We start from the raw sequence: 21,971 nt of genomic DNA, 5'->3' as shown, positions 1-21,971 counted from the left end.
GCCTAAAAAGGTACTATGGGAGCACCAGAGGTTTTAGCCAATATGCAGAAGCCTTGGAACAAGCGGCACAGACCATCCCTGCAAAGTAAGTAGGACTCAAGTATCTTATGCTGGTACATACTGGATCCCTCTGAAATTATACCAACTATTTGACTGCTGAAGCCAATTATCTTATATTTGTCCCTAGGCATCATTCATGGAGAAGGAAGGAAGGATTCTGCGCAAGTTCCGAATCTTGTCTTCATTTGTAACATGCATGGAGAGTTCCAACATGTCTTCTCCATATCTCTGATGGGTCTGTATGCCAAATCATGCACCTTCACATGGACCACCACCATGCTGTAGTCATATCCGCCAGGTGAAACGGCCTTAAGAATTTTTGAAATATCAGAGATCCTGGCCCATGAAGAACAATTCAATATCACTCTGCTTTTCTCTAGAGTAGTGAAAAGATAATCAGTACATCTGACTGCTGAGTCACCAATCGCTAAAAAGCTTTTTTTTTTTTTTAATTTGTAGAGTGGTTTGGTGTTCTGAATTTCATATTATTTAAATCCTGCTGACTTTTTTGCAAGTGTGCCAGAATGTCATGTAATAGGTTCATAGGTAAGTACTAGGCTATCTGCCTAAGGGCATTTATAAGCCTAGCCAGAGTGTGTTGGCTTTCACCACCCCCTTAGATTAGTTCCCTGTGCCTCTGTCCAGCAGAGCCACTGCTGTGATCCCTGGGGTACATTTTCTGTTTCCCATCCACCTGTCAAGGTTTCTCTTGAAGAGTGCTAGTGAGGGGCTCTGCCTGATGTATATTGGAATCTTGTTCCAAAGCATGGGGAGTCTCTGGGTCAGGAATCTATTCCTCCAGCATGTCCTATTTATCGTTGTGGTAAGGTTTATATCCCTAGAGCGTGTGGCTCTCAGGGATTTGTTTTTTTTTAGGTGGAGCATATCCATCAATTCTGGGTTGGACATGGCCTTGTATGTCAAGCAGAGATCACCTCAGAGATTTTTATTGAGACAGTCTTCTGGAGTCTATGGGGCTTCAGCAGATATTTTTTTACAGCCTCAGCATAAGGCATTTAAATGTGGGTCGGTGTAGTGTCTTACAGATGTGTGTATTGCTCACAGTCTTTTTTTTTTTTTTTTTTTTTTTTTAGAGATTCAGTAAAATACTTGCATCTCTCACAAACAAAATGTCTTGTACTAAGTAAAAGTTCATTATCTGTGAGCACCAAGCAGTTCCTACATTGCCTAAGGATACTGCATGCAATGAGGCTGGCAACAGAAAGAAGAAAGGCAGACTGACCTTTTGGAGAATTAGTTAGACATTCACAGAGTACTCCAATCAGTTAAACTAGATAGCTACCAGGCTATACTGTGTGTGTGTGTGTGTGTGGGGGGGGGGGGTGCAACTAACTGTGCTAAGCAAATATTTAGCATACAGTATCCAGAGCAAGGGTCTAGATCATATGAGCGAATCTCACAAATTGTGAACGCTCATAATATCAAACTTACCAGACCTCGAACTTCCTATTGTGGGGGGCTGTGCCCCCCCCCACACACCCCCACACTAAATATATATTCCAACTCCGGGATCGCACTACAGTGAGGAAAGGGCAAATATCCCATTCTTCACTGTACCGCAATCTCAGAAAAAGTACTTCATGGTCTGGTACGTTCGATATTATGAGCATTCGCAATTTGTACGAGTTGTTCATATGATTTAGGCCCCAAAACAACTACCAGCTGCTGAGGGCAAAATGGAACAACAACAGACTAATCCGGGTAAAGCAGAGCAACTATGGGGCCCATTGTGCACAGTGCAGCATTTTTCAACAACTGCAGGCAGGTGTCCTTACTACAGATATTGCTAGTCACATTAAACAATAGGGAAAAGGAGAGGGTAAGTCTGACTCCAGATTCCTGCATCTTTACAGTACCTGTTGCAATGCTGCTGCATGATGAACAGCACAGTGCAAATGGAGGCAATTTATACTAACACAGAAATGCTGAAAATTCAAACGCATACACTAGACAACAGCAAATGATACTCTTCAAGGTTCTGCAGCAAACAAAGATCCAGAAATGGCTATGTTTTGTCTCCAATTACACTAGAGTACAAACCAGTAGCTTGATTGCTAATAAATCCAAGTTTGTAATAATAAAATGTTTTACCAGCACCATTCAGCTCTGCAAAGCCATTTGCCTGTCCATCATGGAGGCAGAAATGTGCGTGCTTTTGAAATGCAGCTAAAGCTTGCTAAAGAATGTGAAGAAATTCAGGTAAATACTTTAAGCTATTGGCAAAGAAGTGGAAGCCATTTACAGTTCACTTTCTTTTCCTGAGGAACAAAATGCTACATCTGAATCATAACAGGTAATCTCAATGAACAGTGTGCACCATAAAGAAATATTTATGACTGAGCATTAAGCAGCTTTTCAGAGATGTGATCATGCTAACGGACAGTCTGCTGAAACGTCTGTCAGGCACTTGTACAAACTGTCGGAAAATTGAATAGTGGGTTTGACCATAGAAAAAATGAACAAATGAGAAATAGAAGTGTGATTGGGCTGGCTTACAAGTTATACTTAGAAGTAAATTTAATTTTCAGAAAAGGAAATTCAGATTGCTACAGAGATTAAACTAGTAAAGATACAAAATACAGTTGATGTGTAAAATGCAAAACACAAAGAAAATGGCAAATTCAATAAAAAGCACAATGCTGACCAAACTAAGAGTGTGCTTGAGAAGCAAAGTAAATTCAAGCTGGGCAAAAGCAGGAGATGTCTCTGCGTTCATGATAAGTCAGAGTAATATGATGCACATGGCAGAAGGTGTAAGAAATGCAGCAGGATAGGACATTTTGCTGTCATTTGTAAAATTAAAATAGTGGAAAAGTAGCTACTGAGAATAAGACTGAGGAAAAGTGTTCAGAAAGGATTTTCCTGGGTTCAGTGACTGCTATACCAAACAGATAATCATACTAGTAAGTCAAACTTCTGATTCATGGAATCCCAGTAAGTTTTAAAATTGATACATGGGTTGTAGATACAGTACAAATATGTGCTACTTACAGATGCATTTCAAAACATCTGCAATTTCTTGACGCAGAAACAGAAATATGCATCCCTGCAAGCAGTGCATTAGTAGATTTCTAGTCATGTCTAAGTGAAAGGGGTAGAAGTTTCAGTTTTGGCTTTATATGTTGGAAGGTCTGTTCATAAATAATCTGCTCAGCAGAGCTGTGAAATATGAGTTGTGGCAGAATTCAAATGCATGCAAGCTCTTGGTATGACAAACAGTCTAAATTAATTGGCTGAATGTTGTGCACTCATGGTTACCGTCAATAAAAAGAATGGCAATATAAGAATATGCGCTGATCTGGGTTTAATGATGCTGTTATGAGCTAAGAGTTTATCTTACCTAGCCTAGGGAATACTGCAATTTAATGACTGATGCCAGAATGTTCCCTGCCTTAGATGTTTCCAGTGAGTTTTGGCTGACACTCCTAGAGCAACATACCTCAAAGCAAACAACCTTCATTAATTGTACTGGAAGGCTTTGCTGCAGGAGACAGCCATCTGGTATAACTTCAGCACCACAAACATTTCAATGTGAGGTGAGCAACTTGTTTAAAGGGCATGAAAGTGTTGTCATGGATGATGTGATAGTGTTTGGCCGAAATAAAGAGAAACATGATGTGAGACTGGAGGCAGTGCTCTAAACCATTAAAACTCAGGTTTGAAGCTAAATAAAGAAAATGTTATGGAAAGTCCAAGATCCAGTATTTTGGTCACAGCTTAACTGATAGTTATAATCAGATCAGATTCAAGCAAGGAAAATGCAGTAGTTGCGCTAAGGAGTCCAACACGTGTAACTGAGCTGAGCCAGGCGAAAAGCGTGATGAATATCTTTGGCAAGTTAGCACCAGATTTGTCTACAGTTCTAAGTGCATTAGACAGATTTACTAAATAAAGATATAATGTGGTCATGGGAAATTGCTCAAGCCCAAGCATTCAGCAAAATTGAACAAATGCAGATGTTTGCTGCAGAGCTTGAATACTATGATGTTACTACAGTGACAGCTGTGAGTGAAGATGCCAGTAGTTATAGATTAGAAGCAGCTTTCTAAATGGATGCATAAGTGCTAAGAACTGTTGCTTCAGAATGACTGATGTTGAACAGAGATATTCACAAATAGTGTTAGGCCATGTGAGAATGTCTTAAGGTACCTATTGAGGGTAGACCTTTCTCAACTCAACTGCCACAAATGTTTGGCTCTACTGATCAATTCCTATGTTTTGGACAACATACTATCTAGATGCTAAAAAGATGCTATGAAACTGAGATTTTTCAGTGCTAGAGTAATCCATAAGCCTAGAAAGCAATTAATCATGGTTGACATATGATCCAGAAATCCAATACTGCACCATATACAATCTGATGCTGAAGAAGACATTGCTGCCAAATCAACCGGTTAGTATATAAAGACACTTTTCAATTCCTATGAACTGGATAAAGTACAACCCAGATACTAATGAAACTGAGATTTTTCAATTCCAGACTAATGTATGTCCCTGGAAAACATCCAGAAATCCAATAATACGCCAGACACAATCTGATTTTGAAGAAGACATTGCTGCCAAATCAACCAAGTGGAGACCGACAGAAAAAAACGGACATATATACCAAGTCTGAGAAAGCTATTTCATGGAATATTCCCTCTATCAAGATATGGCAATCTCTGAGTTAGTATATATCAGTTTGGAGGTAAGGGGGCTTGCCCCCCACAAAAAAGAAGTTTTAAGGAGAAGAGTGATGTCTGAGATTCACTTTTCTACATTTTTAATACTTTTTCAGCATGCTGACACTCAACATTTTGATTGTTGACATTTCATTTGGGACCCATTGTGCCTTCTTCACAACATGCTAAAGTATTAGAAGAAATAGTCGAAGAACTCTAAGGCCTCAGAAAAAAGAAAAAGTCAAGATGTTTGTCTCTCATCACCATAGAAAACACTGTTAAGCTTCTGTGAAAATGCCACTTCAATATCATACACAAACTGTCCCAGAAGATATAACTAGTACTACCGACTCCTTTATCACAGGGTCCTTGGCAGAAAATAGCTGCTGATTTGTGCAAGTTGAAGGAAATTGTAACTCGTAGATGTGGACTATTAGTCTTGACATACAGAAATGATGCATTTACTAAGCACAACAAATAATTGCATTGCAAGATTTAATACCATGTTCACTATATATAAACAGCTGAAATGGGTATGGATATGCAGTCTGTATCTACATTACTCAAACAATTTTTGAAATCTGTTGCTTCATACATAATGCATCAAGCCTTTGCTATCCATAGTCCAATGGAGGTATTAAGAGTTCACAGGTAGGTATTAACGCATACAGTCTAAGAGACTTTTAAGGAGCCTAGCACAAATTTGCAATTGCCCCTAAAGCACTGACTGGTTAACTGATTTGCTCAAAGTCACACAGTAGGCAAATGAAGGTGAAATGATTCACACCCTGTACACTTGGGAGAGGAAGCAGCTTATTAACAAGTCACAGCTTTACTTCTCTGCACTGTCAGACTTCAAACCTCTAAAAAAAATGTCCTCAACATCTGAGCCTCAGCAGCCTCTCATGTTTTACTGTGCTGCATCGCATGGTCTGAGCCTCAGCAGCCTCTCATGTTTTACTGTGCTGTGCTGCATGGTCTGAGCCTCAGCAGCCTCTCATGTTTTACTGTGCTGCGCCGCATGGTCTGAGAGGAGTAAACACTGCACAGCCAATGCTTGGAAGACTATATATCTGAGCTGAAATCCATCTAGAACCAGAAACTATTCCATTTGAATCCATCATGAGCAACAGACAGAGAGCAAAAAACTCTTTAAGTGTTGTTACAACAGGTAATATTCCACCTAAACTCAAGCTCTGCTCAAAAAAGGCCAACCAATGTACCTTAAGTTTAAGGGAGAGAAAACTGTGAAACAGCTGTTGTTGTGAGCCACAAAATAATAAATCAAGGTCTTACATGGTGCAAAATGAAGGCAGTGCTGTCAGATGTAACTGGAGATATTTACATGCCATTCCAGAAGGGTCTCAAGGTGAAAGCTATGCATCAGACACAGATAAGCTACAGGTGAAAATGTCTATAGTTGTTGAAATTATGCTTTTACTTTCATGATCTTATCAGGTTTCTAGAGTTTAAAGGCATGAGCCAAGGTGCTAAGTGGCAATGTTTTAATAAAGTATATGGCTGTGGAAACTGTCATTTTAATATATTATATTTTTTAGTTTATTTATTTACACTACTGAAGTTTGTCATCCCTATGGATTTTCTAGCCTCTGGCACATAATCAAGAACATTTTATATTATCTTCGTCAGTCTAAGGGTTGTTCTTCCAATATTATTAAGAGATTTTTTTTTTTGTTATTTACCATATTTTCCTTTCATTCTGACTCAGTGTTGTACTTTTTTAATCAGTTCAGTGCCAAACAGACAACTGTTAAACTTCGGACATGGCATGTTTGAAGAATTTCCTTGCCTGTGTGCTGGACTCTCTAGAGAAACAAAGACATAAATATTCATCTGAGATGGGTATTTCACCTGTTTGCCATAGTAAACTCTGACACCTTTTGACTGACAGCCACAGATTTACTGTGCCAGTCAATCAAAACAAAGTGTTTTCCTTAATTACGCCACCACGTATGAAATGATTGACTTCTAGTTACTATGTCTTTTGCTGCTCTTATACAACAAAGCTCCCCTAAAATATATATTCCTATAAACACCACATATTCTTCTTATTTGCTATATCAGGGTCCTGTTGTCCATTGTCTACTATAACCACAAAAGGAGATGGAGAAATAGAAAGCCTTTATACTGGGCCCAATTCCAAAAGACTTGCTCTCATTGTAAGTGACCATTTATACTAAGAGCAGGCTGAGAGCAGATATTTTGGAATCTGGCCTCTGTAACAAGCCTGTTTATAGACAGACCTTACAGTGAAGTAAGTCACTTACACGTACGGCAGGTGTTTCGGAATCAGGGCAGACTTATACTGAGAGCAACTCTTTTGGAATCTGGACCACGATTTTTTGTTCTTTCTAATTCTTGCAGATAAACAACAATTGATTTGTTTCTTGACTACAATATTTTAAAATGTTTGCAGTTTTGCTCAATAAATGATTTTTAAACTTGTATTTTTTAATTATTTTTTGCAAGAGCAATTAAAACAATTTTCTGTGTACAGCAAACCATGATTATATTTTACTCTGCAAAACTATATAGAGTACAAAATACTGCATTTTAATAAGCAGAACTTGAACATAGCAAATAATACAGTTTAGCAATTGGGAGGGTGGTCTAATGGTTAAGGTGTTTGCCTTACAAACACAAGGTGCAGGGTTTGAGTCTCACAAGGGATAATTGGCTAGGCTTAAAATGGCTCCCAAGGGCAGTTAGCTTAGTACTAATCTATGAACCTATGAACCTAATGATAAGACACTACTTAACCAGCCTAAAACCCATAGCAAGACTGAAGTCTAACAAATTACTAACTTGAGAAAAAATATGTGAAAATGTATCAGTGCTCAAGAAAAATATTTATCTTTTTTAAATATATATTGCAAGGAGTCAACATAAATCTCACATATCTTATTTGCTTAGCTGTTGCTTAAATATTATGTTCTTTAAGAATGATATGCCAAATGCAAAAACAACAATACAGAGGGAGATAAGTTCTTACGTTTGTGGTTATTTTTTCGGCTAAATGGTAAGGTGTGACGTTCAACATTCTCCTCCCCCTCCTCTTCTGCCAGATGAGTATGGGTGTAGTGATAACTCAAGCCCGGACGATTTTTGTAACGCTTTCCGCAGACTGAATGGAACATGAAAGAGAAGTAAGCAAACAGAAGTTAATGCCGGTTTTGCAAGACTGCATTCTAGTTTATTGCACAAATACTATACATTTATTCAGACAATAAGACCGATGGAAATTGGTTAATTCAAACACTTACTTCACATACTTTAACATTATATCAGGAAAAAAGTAAAAACATACTCAGTTAAGAGGCACAGATCTATTTTATTAATATATGAAAAAAGATGAAAATGTTTTTAATAAATTGCATACTGAGTTGTATAAAGAAATGTGATTTTCAGACAGATACACAAAGTGAAACCTCTGTCAAATTATGAGAAACTACACGAAAACAGGTCAGACATCCTAGCTTTACTGCAAGAAAGTCTACTATGTATGACTGGTGTTATTGTATACAATCAAAATTGCATTTTTTTCTGTTCAAGTACAAATTCAAGCACTGCCTTTTGAAAATGGTATTATTTGAACTTGTCTAACTGAAGAGACAGATAAGCACTTGACCTTTGTGCAAAAAATAAGCATGTGACCTTTTTCCTAGTAAGTGTGACTGTGAGGATAAGCACTACACTTAGCGGTGGTGTGGGGAGGGTACACCTCTTGCGTGGAGTGGGTTACCCCAACATCAAACATTAATTTCAGATGAATGGCTGCTTGCAGTCTGCTAACCACAGCTCTATTTATTTGAAGTAGAATGTTCAATACTTACTTGGAGATCAGTCAAAAGAGCATTTACTGGGAAATTGGCAAAAGTGGCTTATCAAACTGTACAACAGTCTTTGATGTAAGAAGATGAAAATGGAGATTCAGAGGATGTGTGACAAAACAGAAGAGGGAAGAAAAAAGATTAATGGAAAGATCACAATGGGATAGGTTTTTACTGCACCATAGGCACAAGAGCATTCTTGAGATTGAAACATACACAAACATAGACTAGACTACGGAGTTCATATATGGAGAAGAGTTGTTGTTGTGTCTTTCGGCTTCTTCCAAGTTAGGGGTCGCCACAGCGGAACTCCGGTCCGCTAATGATTGGTAGTTGATTTTTACGTGCCGAGTTACCAGCCCTGATGCACAACCTTCAGCAAAGGTATGCTCATTCACGCATGTCTCCACGCAGAAGACGCTCTAGCTGAGAATCGAACCGGACAGCGTCTTACTGTGAGGTGACAACGCTACCGCAGCACCACCACCGCAGTCTCATATGTGGAGAAGAGTATATTGTATAATAACTTACACGAGGGAAAAATGTTGTCAGCCAGAAAACAGAAGTGGGACTACAGACAATATGACAAAGAATATAGGTACAGATACATAAGCACATCCTATTCAAGTTGCAGGCCACATTCAGGTCCCTGACATGGGTGGCTGTAGTCCTGTTTGATTTATGGATGTGCAGCAAATTCATTAGGTTTGGGTCAGAAATTGCTCTGTAAGCCAGGCATAATTCTTCTCTAAGAAGTCTATATGATACTGAGTAAAGTGACAGGGACTTTAGTCGCTCTGTGCAAGGCATGTACTGGAGTCCCTTCATCTTCTTTGGTTGAAACCCCTGGGGTCTCTCCAGTTGCTGCAGGTGCTTTGTGCAGTACATGACAAATGGGGAATTATACTCAATTATGGGCCTGACTAGTGACGAGTATACAGCGGTTATAACCTCCTTTGCTCTAGAGGTGATGCCTTTGCTAATCAAGTGTGCTACCTAGAAGGCCTTCCTTACTACAGTAGACATATAGTGGTCAAAGTTAAGGTTGCAGTCTACTTGTAATATTAGATCCATTACCACTTTGTAGGTACATAGGGTATTCCTGTTAATTTTTTAGCATGAAGGGACATTGTTTTTACTGAAGGGAATGATGATTAATTTCTTTGCATTTAGTTTGAGACTGTGACTAAGACAGCAGTCACTGGTCTGTGCAAGACAATCCTGAAGTATACTGACATAATTTGGGGATTTGATAAGTGCAGCCAGTTTGCAGTCATCTGCAAACTTGATCAGCCACAGCCCCCTAATTTTGGCCTGAACGTTTGAGAAGTATATACCCAACAGTGGAGGGCTCAGCACTGACCCTTGTGGTACCCCCCACTGGTGACAGGTCTGCCAGTTGACATGCAGTCACCCACTTTGATAGTGTGTGATTGGTTTGTGAGCCAGTTGGCAACTCATCTTACAACAAAAGGGGTTTACATTCAGTTTGTTAAGTTTATCAGTAATGCATGAGTGTGGGACAGTGTCGAAGGCCTTGGCCAAATTGAGGTATGCTGTGTGCACAGATCTGCCCTCGTCAATGGCCCTGGCCACATTTTCAAAGAAATCCACCAGGTTTAACAGGCAGGATCAGCCCCTGACAAAGCTGAATTGGGTCGGATCTAGGGTTTGGAGGTTTCCTGTGTCTTTATGAGGTCCATGATTATATGTTTCATGGACTTACAGATGAGGCTGGTCAGACTTATGGGTCTATAATTCCCCAGGTCTGCTACCTTTGTGGGGGGGAATAACTGTTGCTGTTCTCCGTTCCGCAGGAACATAGCCTATGGTTAGGCTGTGACTGAAGTTTGTTGATGCTGGATATCCATCAGGGTGGCTTGTTTTTATATGGGGCTCTGGTTTTGATTCTCTCTGGAACAGCCCAGTCTATACACTTATACAAATGACTGTACACGGCTTTAGTGTAAGCTTTGGTGTAGTTACCATTTCCAGCTGGGGGGTGGGGTCTGGAATGCATTTATATCCTCACCTAGTAGTGACGTTTTTTAGTCTGACTTCACCCTTTGAGAGTTCTGGTGTTTGTGCCAGTTTGAAAGTGACTGATTTGTGGTCTGATTTAACTGAGGGTCCGACAGTTTCAGTGGTACATCAGTTTGTCATGCTAGTGAGGACCAGATCTAGTATGTTTTTCTTCTAGTTGGGGTTTGAACACTTTGTTCCAGGGAATTTGAGTTCACAAAGTCAAGGAACTTATGCACTAGTGAGTTAGGGCTAGAGTAGATTTCCCAGTTGATGGTGGGATAATTGAAATCTCCCATGACCAGAGTGTTTGACAATATTTGGATGGACTCCAGTTCGGTCAAGTAGGTCTTGTGCACATCAAGATCCATGGGGGGAGCTATAACTAGTTATGACTTGAATGGGGGTCTTACCCACAGTAATCTGAACTTGGAGTAACTCCATGGAGTTGTCCTGAATAGTCAGGAGATGAATGTATCTCTAATATAGATACAATCACTGCCTCCTTTGTTTTTTACACTTTCATTTTGCGGTCTGAAGGTGTGGAATGCATTGTAGCCTTACAAGGCCAGAGTACTCTCTGAGGCCTTGAACCAGGTTTCTGTGACTGCACAGACATCTACATCCTCCAGTGATAGCAGTGCTTCCAGGATGTGCAGTTTTTGGTTTAAATTCCTTGTGTTTAGCAGCATAACCCTTACTTTGTTATGATTGGCAATTTTCACATTGGCAAATTTGTTTTTTGAGACCTTGCCTAAAAAAAGGCACTATGGGGGAAGGCAACAGCCTTTGCCAGCAGCCAAAAACCTACTGGTGCCAGGTGCAAACCATCTCTGGCAAAGCAGCAAAGTTTTTCGACCATGTCATCCCAGGCTGACAGAAACTGTATCGCCTTGGAATGACACTAAAAACTAAGCCAATTATTGAAATCAATCAATGTTGTTTATACTGTGGCATCATTCTAGGCGAGGGTAATATGCTGCTCAAGGCTAGGGATATACCTGCCTTGGACATGCACTCAGAGAGCTCAACCATCTCTCTTCATATAGTCCAGTGAGGTACATCTTGGGTCATTCACTCCAACATTAACTATGACAGAGTCATAATGGTAGTTGTTTCCAAGAGACCTGAGTGCATGCATGTTCTGATGAATCCTGGCACCAGACAAGCAGTTGACTGTGACGGTCTCCTTATCTAACCTGGTGAGTGTGGCATCTGTGTGTCTCACTATGGAGTCTCCAATGAGAAGAAAATTTGGTTTATGAGTGTTATCTCTTAAGGGCTTGGTAGGTGACCCTGTTGTTGCTATGTGTATTGGGTGCTGTGGGAACTTTGTTAGTTGTAGCAGTCTTATGTTTTGGAGGTTTCTGGTGTTTCGGTAAGTTTTTGAGAGAACCTCCTTATATGTTGGTTTATGCATGGATGAGTACTTTTTATGACTAGTGGTACTACGTGTATGAGTAGTGATGGGTGAGTTGACAACCTCGTCAGTGTTACTTTTTCAAGTGCTAGAGAACAGGAATTCAAGATTCTTGGTGTAGATACATCTCTTGCACTCTGTACTAGAGTGAGTTATTAATACAGGGTTGTCAGGATACATGAGGCAGTTGCTACACTGCCTTGGGGGACCCAAATCAACAAGGCTGGCAGGAGAAACAAGGGTAGTCCAACTGTCCATAATGCTAGGTTTGAAGAACTTATCACAAAGGGGTTGTTTTCAGGACTGATCTAGGAGGGGATCTGTAGATGGGTGCTTCTGATGGGGTTTTTGGCTGGTGGTTTAATACGTTACAGCTCATTACCAATACTTCTTAGACCAGAAATGTACTAAAGATGTAGACTACACTAATGTACTACAGCTGTATCTAAGGTAAAAACTGTCGAAATTATCTGTCCAGCTATGAAGCAGAATTGTGCGCCAGTGTGCAGTGCTTTGCCAGATGCAAACAAGCAGAAACCTGCTCTAACTCACGGCTTAAATACCAGAAGTTAAAAAATTTAAAAAGTTCAAAAGAACCAATGAGGTTGCTTGCTCCAAGCCCTAGACCAATCACCCTTCACCAGACATGTTCCAATCAGCACACATCTCTCACAAGGGTGCAGAAGGGTTCCTTCTAATCAAAGATGGTTTGGAAAATATGCTCAGAATATAAAAGCCACTACAAACAGACCCAGATGTAGCAAACTTGTACCTGGACTATGCTACAGCTGCTAGCTACACTAATTTAGGCAAGGAACACTAAATGATTTAAACAGCAGAAAAACAGCAGCGAGACACTAAAAATGTTTTAAACAGCAGAAAAACAGCAAGGAGGCACTAAACAATGTTTTAAACAGCAAACAAATCAGTCATTTATAACACTGCATTGCGGGAAAACAAACAGAATAGATGCTTAGCAAACAATGAGAAGAAACAATTGCTTTGCAATCAGTGAAAATAGCAAAAAGGCTTTGCAAACAATGAAAAAAGCAACAAAATACAATTTAACAGCTACAGTAAGTCAGACAAATGCAGTACAAACAATGCAGTTTAGTTTACAGTATTAAAGTACAGTATTAAATAAGGAGAACACAAATAAAAGTGCAACAAATAGTATAATCAAACAAAAAACAGGCAACTTATGTTTTTTTGGGAAGCTCAAAAGCTTCTAGTTGTCTGGAATCTCAGCTTAGACTTATGGCTTGTAGCCCGCCTCAGTTCCACTTAGTTCAGACAAGCAGAAACCCGCTCAAACTTGGGGCTTAAATACCAGAAGGTAAAAAGTTTAAAAAAAAGTTTTAAATAGTTCAAAAGAACTAATGAGGGTGCTTACTCCAAGCCCTAGAGCAATCACCCTTTACCAACCGGGTTCCAATCAGCATACTTCTCTCACAAGGGTGCAGAAGAACCCTTTCTAATTAAAGATGGCTTGGAAAATGTGTTCAGAACACAACAGTCACTACAAACAGACTCAGATGCAGCAAACCTGTAACTGGACTATGCTACAGCTGCTAGCTACACTAATTTAGGCAGGGGAACACTAAACATTGATTTTAACAGGAGAAAAGCAGCAGTGAGATACTAAAAAATGTTTTAGACAGCAGAAAAACAGCAAGTAGACACTAAAGATTGTTTTAAACAGCAAACAAATCAGTTATTTAAAACACTGCTTCGCAGGAAAACAGAACAAACAGAACAGACACTTAGCAAACAATGAAAAGTAGCAACAATTACTTTGCAATCAGTGAAAATAACAAACAAAGCTTTGCAACAGTGGAAACAGCAACACAATATGATTTAACAGGCACAGTAAGGCTGACAACTGCAGTACAAACAGTGCAGTTTAGTTTACAGTATTAAATAAGGAGAACACAAATAAAAGTGCAGTAAATAGTATAATCAAGCAAAAAATAAAAGAGGCAATTTATGTTTTTTGTGAAGTTCAGAAGCATAAAAAGGAGATATATGTAAACATGTATGTAAACACAGTGCATTGATTCTCAATGTATGCAGATGTATTATGGAGATATTGCTTCCATTCAGGATATTGGTGATACTTTTCTCATTATTCAAGGTGACATATCATCACTGGTACAGAAAACACTCCAATGGGGGCTTTACAAAGCTTCATTTGAAGAAAAAAGCCTGTGGGTTTCTACTAAACTCCTAAAATTCCAAAGCTTTATTTGGTTCCAAACACATTTCTCCTCACTGAGATGAGGTACTCAAAATTCATAAAATGAAGACAAGACAAGTCAATGGGTGCAGGCAGGGATCAATACAACTGATCCATTTGATCTGCCTTCATGATGTGACACAGTAACTGCCTAAGTGTGTGTCCAGTCAAATTGTACAATTGCTTTAACCAGTTACATTTTTTAAAATATCCAGAAATGTATTCCATCCATCCACCACTCTCTGTTAGAATCAATTGCCAGTTGTGTTGTTCATACATTGGGTCTTTCTTAATCTAAGATACAGATTCTTACAACCAACACCACCAGAAATGAAATAATTTAGGTGTGGTTTTGTTAAAAATCAAACTCTAAGTCATATTACATACCAATAATTATGATTTATTATTGAAGCTTTCATAGCTACACACACATCATTTTTTAATCAAACTGAACATGAACTGAAATTGGTATCAGAAACCAAAAATAACTACAAATCCTTCTTTAGTTGCATGAGAAAACAGATATGAGGAAATAACACCTTGCAATGTGCAGAATTAACCCAAAATGGTATAACCCACTCTTTTCCTAAAGACATAGCTAATACACTTGCTGACAAATTAAGTGCTAATGCTAACAAATTTAATGATAATTTTACTCCAGAAAACAGTCACTGAAATTCCACAAATCACTGAGTCTCAACCACCCACTAAGATCACCATGGAACATGTTCTACTTGTATTCTCTAAAACTAAAAACAACACTTCCATGGGCCCAGAGAATTTAACTGTAGGCAAAAGTATTAGCATCAGACATGCTTTTACTGAATCTCTTTTGGACATGTTTAACTTAAGCCTAGGCATGGGGTATGTCCCTGAGGTTTGGAAAACAGATGTAGTGGTACCTCTAACAAAGATCACAGGAATTACAGGCCTATAAGTCTAACTAACCTAATTTGCAAGGCCACTGAAGTATCACATCTAACCTCTTAAACTATGATATTAAAAATCTCATAGAACTGGACCCACAAAAATGTCTGATTTTTTCAAGAGCAGGTCAAGTCTACACAACCTAGTAAATGTCTTTGAGAAGGTTACACAGGCTAAAAGAACTAACGGTAAACACTTACCTGGTAAGATGGATTGCAAACTAGCTGAAGGGTAAACTTTGTATAATTAAGGTGGAAAGCACCGATTCAGACTATAAAAAAGTAACTAGTATAATACAATAGGGCCCAGTACTGTGATCCCTCCTTTTTGGTATATACTTTTTTGTCCTTCACAACACAAACTCTGACTTATGGTTAATCAGACTTACCAATGACCGCAAGCTGGGTATTTTGAGACAGAAGTATGTCACCAAGAACTAGTCCTGCAAACCAATGCTATAATGAGAAAAAGGCTCAAGCTAAATGCAGAAAGTGCAGCATTATCACCTTTGGGAAACGTCCTCTCATGTACAACTTACAGCATAACCAGTACCCCACTCCACAGTGACATGGTATTCAGGGATCTTAGCACCAGGGTCTGCAGTTCTCTCATCTTTGACCAGCATGTTGCAGCAACAGTTGGGATAGTACAACTGATTTTAAAGGTATATCATCTAGGTCAAAGGAAATTATTGTCCCTCTGTACACTGCCCTAATTAAACCAATTATTGAGAACAAATGTCCTTTTCTGCATGGACTTAGCCAGATATATCATGCAGTTAGAAAGGCCCCAGACATTTGTGATGGAAACGGTTATTGGTCTAAAGATCCTAACAGCTACACAGACACCTGAAATAAAAGACTTAAATCTCTACCAAACTATAAAACATGTTGGAGGGATAGGTTCAATACTCAATGTTTGCCCCATCTCTGGTGCAAGTTACACTGCATATCATTCAAAATACACTCTTGCCCTCTTCAACACTAACCTTGATGAGTGGATTGATACCCTTAAGTTTATTCGTGGCCTGACATGTTTTTCACTCCAGAAATGGGAGGAGCTACATCTTGAGGGTGGTATATGGCAAAGTGCACATGATCTTCGGATGTTTTTCCTTGTACTTGCAATGATTTTATGATCATTTTTTTTCTCTAAATTCCCCTTGTTTACCAAAGGAAATGTATAAACCACTTAAATATAGGGAAGCTGTAAATATAACAAACCAATGTACTGCATTATAAGGGCAGGAATCATGTTTTTTTAACATTTATCAATGTGTGGCTTGTCTTTTAATATCATTTGGTCACAATACAGATGAACAATGACAATCGGAGAATAACAAAAATAATATAAAGTAGCCATAAGTTGAGCTAAAATGAGCCCAAGGAAATACAGTTTTTGTGAAGAATCTATTTTTTATCAAATAATCTTATTCGTATCTGCCCTTTCGTTTACTTAGATGTAACAATGGTCTTATTTTTATGCTCCTGCTAGGTGTAACTTACATCATTTCAAAACGTTTAAGTCCTAAAACATTTTTAAAACTGCATTTTTAGTGTTAAGCAGGGTGCTGATAAGTTCATAAGCTCAGAGGTTTATACTAGTTTAACGACCACCCGGGTCTTTACAAGACTAGCTATGGAACCCAACCCAGTTTTGTCCCCGAGTTCCTTGGACTTCTATATGGAGGTGTACGATAGTAAGAAGGTAGCTAAGGGTTATATGTGCGAGCGTGTGTGTGTGTGTGTGTGTGTATGTGTGTGTGTGCGTGTCTGTGTGCTAGTTAGGGATTAATTTACTTACCACTGGCCTCTATCCATCAGAGACATGGAGACCAGACCGAGGGTGAATTTGTAATTTCCCATCCAATAATACAGGCTCATAAGTGTAAAAGTCCTTGAAATAAATAAAGCTGGTGAATAATGAAACCCCTTTTTTGTATATGCATATTACTTCTTTCAAATGAGTGCAGGCAAAGGTTCATAGGCAAGTTTATTGGCCATTTTAAGCCTAGCCAATTTCCCTTTCAAAGGTGAGAATCAAACATTGTACTTTTTTGCCTGCAAGGTAAACAACCTCAACCATTATACCAACCCCAGTAGATTTATAATATATTATTACCTTGTCTCATATTAATTGTTTTAATAATATACTTATATTTTCCTCAATGGAAATGAAAGTTCTTTGTAATATTTTAGAAAACTTTTTTAACAAATAAAATCCAGTCAGCTCATACAGTGAACCTTTGCATAGCCATCAGCTATTACCTAGCCACAGATAGAATGGAATCGCAGACACAGAACATGAACACCATTTTTTCTACTACTGTAAATGGCACAATGTCACTTTTCAATGTCATGTACATTAAAGATGTTAAAAAAAAATAAGCTCCTGGTAACTGATCATTGCTTTGAGGCAAAGATAGCAACCATGAACTTTATTAAATTAATAGTAAGGCAGCAAGGTCATTCTAAACAATGGCAGTGAAGATATGCTAATGGTGGTGAACGTCTGGGGTAGTAATCAAAAGTCTGGCCCTATACCTCAGTTTTACGCTACTTGATTTAGCATGATGAGCGTTTATACCAACATTTCAGAAACATTCCTGTTAAGTGGTTAAGTTATTTTTACAGATATATGATGCTATTTTTCACCACTACTTATTGCTGACCCCCACAAACTGCAGCTTTTCTTCAAATCTGTAAGTATGAACTATTGAAAACTTCATTTCTAGAAGGAAATATATTTCCTGAGGTCAGATTATTTCAGAGGGGATGCAGACAGATTTGTTAATGGAGTAGAGCACTGATACAAAAGGAGCTATTTCAGGCTTAGGCCAGCAGAAAATAGCACAATTAAAAAGCAAAGCATTTACAACAAATGAACCAAAAGCAGGAATATACAACAGGATAATGAATAAATGAATACCAAGCAGTAAAAGCAAGCAATGGTAATTAACAATAAAAATGAAAAAACATATTACACTCTTGACAGAAATAATGGTGAGGATGGATAAACAACTATGCACTGAAGAGAAGCAGATAAAAATAAAGAGAAAGGTTATATAGTAATAGGAAAGGGAAAGTACACTGGTGAGAAAGGCAGAAAAATGAGAGAAAGAGAAGAAAATGTAGAAGCAAGGAGAGAGAAAGGGTAAAAGTTAGGAAGATGTGGAACAGAATCCAAAAAGTAGGGGAGAAGTGACAGAAGGCAGGAATGAAGATGGAGAGTTTGAAGGCAGTGAGAGGAAATAATGCAGAAGTAAGTTTAAGTCTTATTAAGTCACATTGTTAAAAGATCATCTAATCAAAAATTGCTATGAATGAAAGATAAGTAGACTACAGACGGAATCAATTGCCGTATGTTATCTTAGAGGAGAAACGACATTCTGTCTCTTTTAAGAGATGGTCATTTTAGTTTATCCTGAGTTCAAGAAAAGTGCAAGTGTGTATACTGTTAAGTGGAACAGACTGCCAAAATTGTGAGCCTAAATGGAGAAACTATGACTGCTGCACTTCTTTGAGAGGGTAGTGTGGAGAGATGGGTGTGTCTTGGATTGGATCTCACATTGTATGTTCTTTCTCTACTTATAAACCTTCCTGCCAGATAAGTGAAAGGGTTGTAGTTTAAAAGTTTGAACAGGGTGGTACTAAGTAGGTGTTCCAGCTCTTAGAGGGACTGGCAGCCAATTAGCTTTCTTAAGAACAAAACAATGATGTGCGTTTCCAGGAGCACAGGACTTAGAAAAAGTATTTGATTAGCTACTGTTTGAAGAGAAGTGAGTCTTTTCTGAGGTAGAGAAAATTAATGGGATGATGCATTTGAGCTTTTCCTGGGGATTTCTGAAGGTAGACTATTGATAAAGATAGAGAAAAATATAACGGGGAAGGAGGGAGGGTGCTAGTACTTCAACGGTGATCTATTCAAACATCTACTGTTATGGAAAGATAACTTATAAAACAGTGCTATAGTCATAGTAGGTCACTGTTGAACTAGCCATAACTATATGGGAGCATTGCCAAAGCTCAGGAAGAAAGGGTGGAAGGAGAAGAGGCAGTGTCTTGGTGTTCTTGGAGAATAGCTATAGCAAACCCTGCCCCTAACATATAGTGCTTAGTGAAAGTCTGCACTGTGAAGCAAGTAGCTATCTCTAGAATAGATCTAGAGTTTGCCCCTTTCCAAAAGGCCTTAGAAATAGTCACAGCTCTGGTAAAATGAGCCTTGATATTCTGATGAGGACTTTTGCCACGACAAAACTGAACACCCTGAGATAGCCATCTTGAAATGATGTTCTTGAATACCTGCTGAGCTTTTTCTTACCATCAAAGGAAACAACAAGTTGGTTAGATTTTCTAAACTCTTTGGTGTTGTCTAGGTAAAACTTGAAATGTCTGTGGTTCAGGGTAGAACAAAGGAGATAAATGGTCTGGTTTAGTGTAAGTTCTGATACAACCTTGGGCCTAAAGCACGGGTCCTTATGGGAGATGTGGGAAGGCTGGGTAGACATAAGGGCCTGTAATGTTTGCCAGCTAGCACCTTGGGTTAAGGTTGTGAGCTGCAGTTCCTATGGTAAAGGAGCTGATTCCCTCTACCCTTATTTATTTACAGTGTACCCTGGAGCAAATCAGTGAATCAGACTTTGCCCAAATATCACCCCTGAAATGGGGCTGTATCTCCAAGTAGGGTTACCTGGTTAACAAATGGGCATTCATATAGATACCCTTCTAAAAGATGTCAAAACTTCCAAGTAAGAAATTACATGGACTAACAGGCAGTAGGTTCAAAGGGAGATGCAGTTAACTTTTCCAAAACAAAGTTTAGATCCTACAATGGTGCCACCTGTTTTTTGTTTTTTCAGAACAAGTAAACATTTATTGTACAATAGCTCAGCAATTCAAACATCAGTCATATTAACAATCAAATGATTTCTTATTATATCACTTTTTTCAGCATGTTACTTTTATAACAACATGTAATAGAAACTCAAAATAAACTAGAAAAAAAAATAAATAACAAATGGCTGATGGGCAGATAAATGCAGCAGACTTAAATTTAAATTTCCATTGAGGCACTCGGGCACTATCTCTTTTACAGTAGTTGTGCCTACCCTGTGCAAGCTCTGTTTAACTGTGCTGCTAGCTTGTGTCCCCATAAACTCTTAATTCCCTACTACTCTGCCAACCACTGAGATAGTATGCACCATTTTCCTATCATCCAACAGTTGGGTGTTTTAGTTGTATCATGTTAAGGCATCCAACCTATTTTAACAAATCTTTTAGATCCTTTACAGTTAGGATAGTTTGTTTCCATTTTCTTGTCATACATTTTTTGCTAATGAACCACGAGACTTAGGGCAGCTCACTGTGCCAAAGAAAGTCTAACACCTGCATTGATACCCACTAAGAAAGTTGCAGTGAGAACCCTTTCTTCTGTCTGAAAATTCTGGTTAAGCTGGTTGAAGCTGTGTAGCCTTGGACAGCTCCAGAATATATGCAGCCAGTCTGCAGCTTCTTCACCTCCACATCTCCAACAACTCCTTGGAGTATCAGGGAAAAGCCTATGCAAGTGTATCTAGTTGTAAACATATTTGCACAGGCATTACCATCCAAAGAACTATGCCTCCTTGACTTTGTTGCTAACCTAAGTAAAAGTATGATGTTGGTCCAAACCTCAGGATGATAATGTTAAGCTGATCTTGAGACTTACTAACTGTGAATTTGTAAGACTGTTAATCTGTGCTTTTTGAAAGTGTATCCCTTTCCTATTTTCTAGAATCAATGAAGTCTAAGTATCTGCCTTATTTTTTATATACAAGTAGGTTTGGTGCTTCTTGTATTAGCTTATTATATACTTCTATCCCTCTATCCTTTACTCCAAAATTCTGGGAAAATTTCTGCTACAAAATGAGGTCCCCATCTATTATTAATTGTTCCCCATCTATTATTAATTGTTTCCAGCAGTGTAAACCGTGACTTTATCATAAATACTGATGATCATGTGCAGTGAGAAAAACCAACCTTGGGGAAGCAAGGATCAGAAATAGTGCAGCCCAACAGTCTGGAGACGATGCAATAATAGCTGAAAGTAGCCTGCACAGATTATTCCTCAGTCTCATGTTGGTGTCCCCTAGACTTGTAAACAACTTTCGAAGACCACCAAAATTCACTAGGGCCATAGATTTCCAGGTTGCTATACATGGCCTTGAAGTTAACACCTGTAAATGAAACTGTATTGCCCTGACATAGGACTTAAAGTACAGGATTGATTCCCCCTAATATTATTGGTAACTCAAGTATCTTCCCTGATACTCTGTGTTTTTCTCCTGTCAGTATGAAGTGTAGTACCTGTCTGTTGACTATTTAAAAATTGCCCCCAAATGACTGTGATAGACCATACTTCTGTGAATTATACATGGGTGGTACATTTGACCAAGACACCCAGCAGAAAGTTAATGAATTCCTATCTGGCATCTGCACAGGCTCAAAATACAAACTGTTAGAAGATTTCAACCAGGAAGCCAATTATGCTACTGTTATGGCCATTACGCAGCTTTGTAGCAAATCTGTTGCTTCACTGCTGCCTAAACCTTAAAGCCAGAAATTTCTGTATCCCTGCAGAGTAATCAAAGTATTTTAGACACTAGTCTTTCTTAGCTGTTTCTCTCTTCTAACCTAGCAACTCTAGTATGTTCCTCTTTAACCTGGAAATACTTTTTTAAACCCTGCTTGCCTCTTTTCAGTTGTGTATCTTTGTTTCTTTAACAGGGCTTTTTG

The 21,971-nt window shown here is 38.7% G+C and overlaps 1 protein-coding gene across 9 annotated transcripts in view; it reads right to left on the bottom strand.

Annotated features, from left to right (window-relative positions):
• DPF1 (double PHD fingers 1) overlaps positions 1-21,971 on the bottom strand; it is a 1,255,311-nt gene that overhangs the window by 594,215 nt on the left and 639,125 nt on the right. For all 9 annotated transcript variants that reach the window (XM_044080027.1, XM_044079637.1, XM_044080109.1 and 6 more), the window contains one exon: positions 7,756-7,887. In XM_044080027.1, the coding sequence (XP_043935962.1) occupies positions 7,756-7,887 (132 nt within the window). The remainder of the gene's footprint in view (positions 1-7,755; positions 7,888-21,971) is intronic.

Source organism: Protopterus annectens, chromosome 1.part0, assembly GCF_019279795.1.
Source record: "Protopterus annectens isolate FY-2018-M chromosome 1.part0, PAN1.0, whole genome shotgun sequence".
NCBI classification, from domain to species: Eukaryota; Metazoa; Chordata; order Ceratodontiformes; family Protopteridae; genus Protopterus; species Protopterus annectens.
The sequence above is the reverse complement of the archived record's forward strand: the minus strand, read 5'-3'. Positions and strand labels throughout refer to the sequence as shown.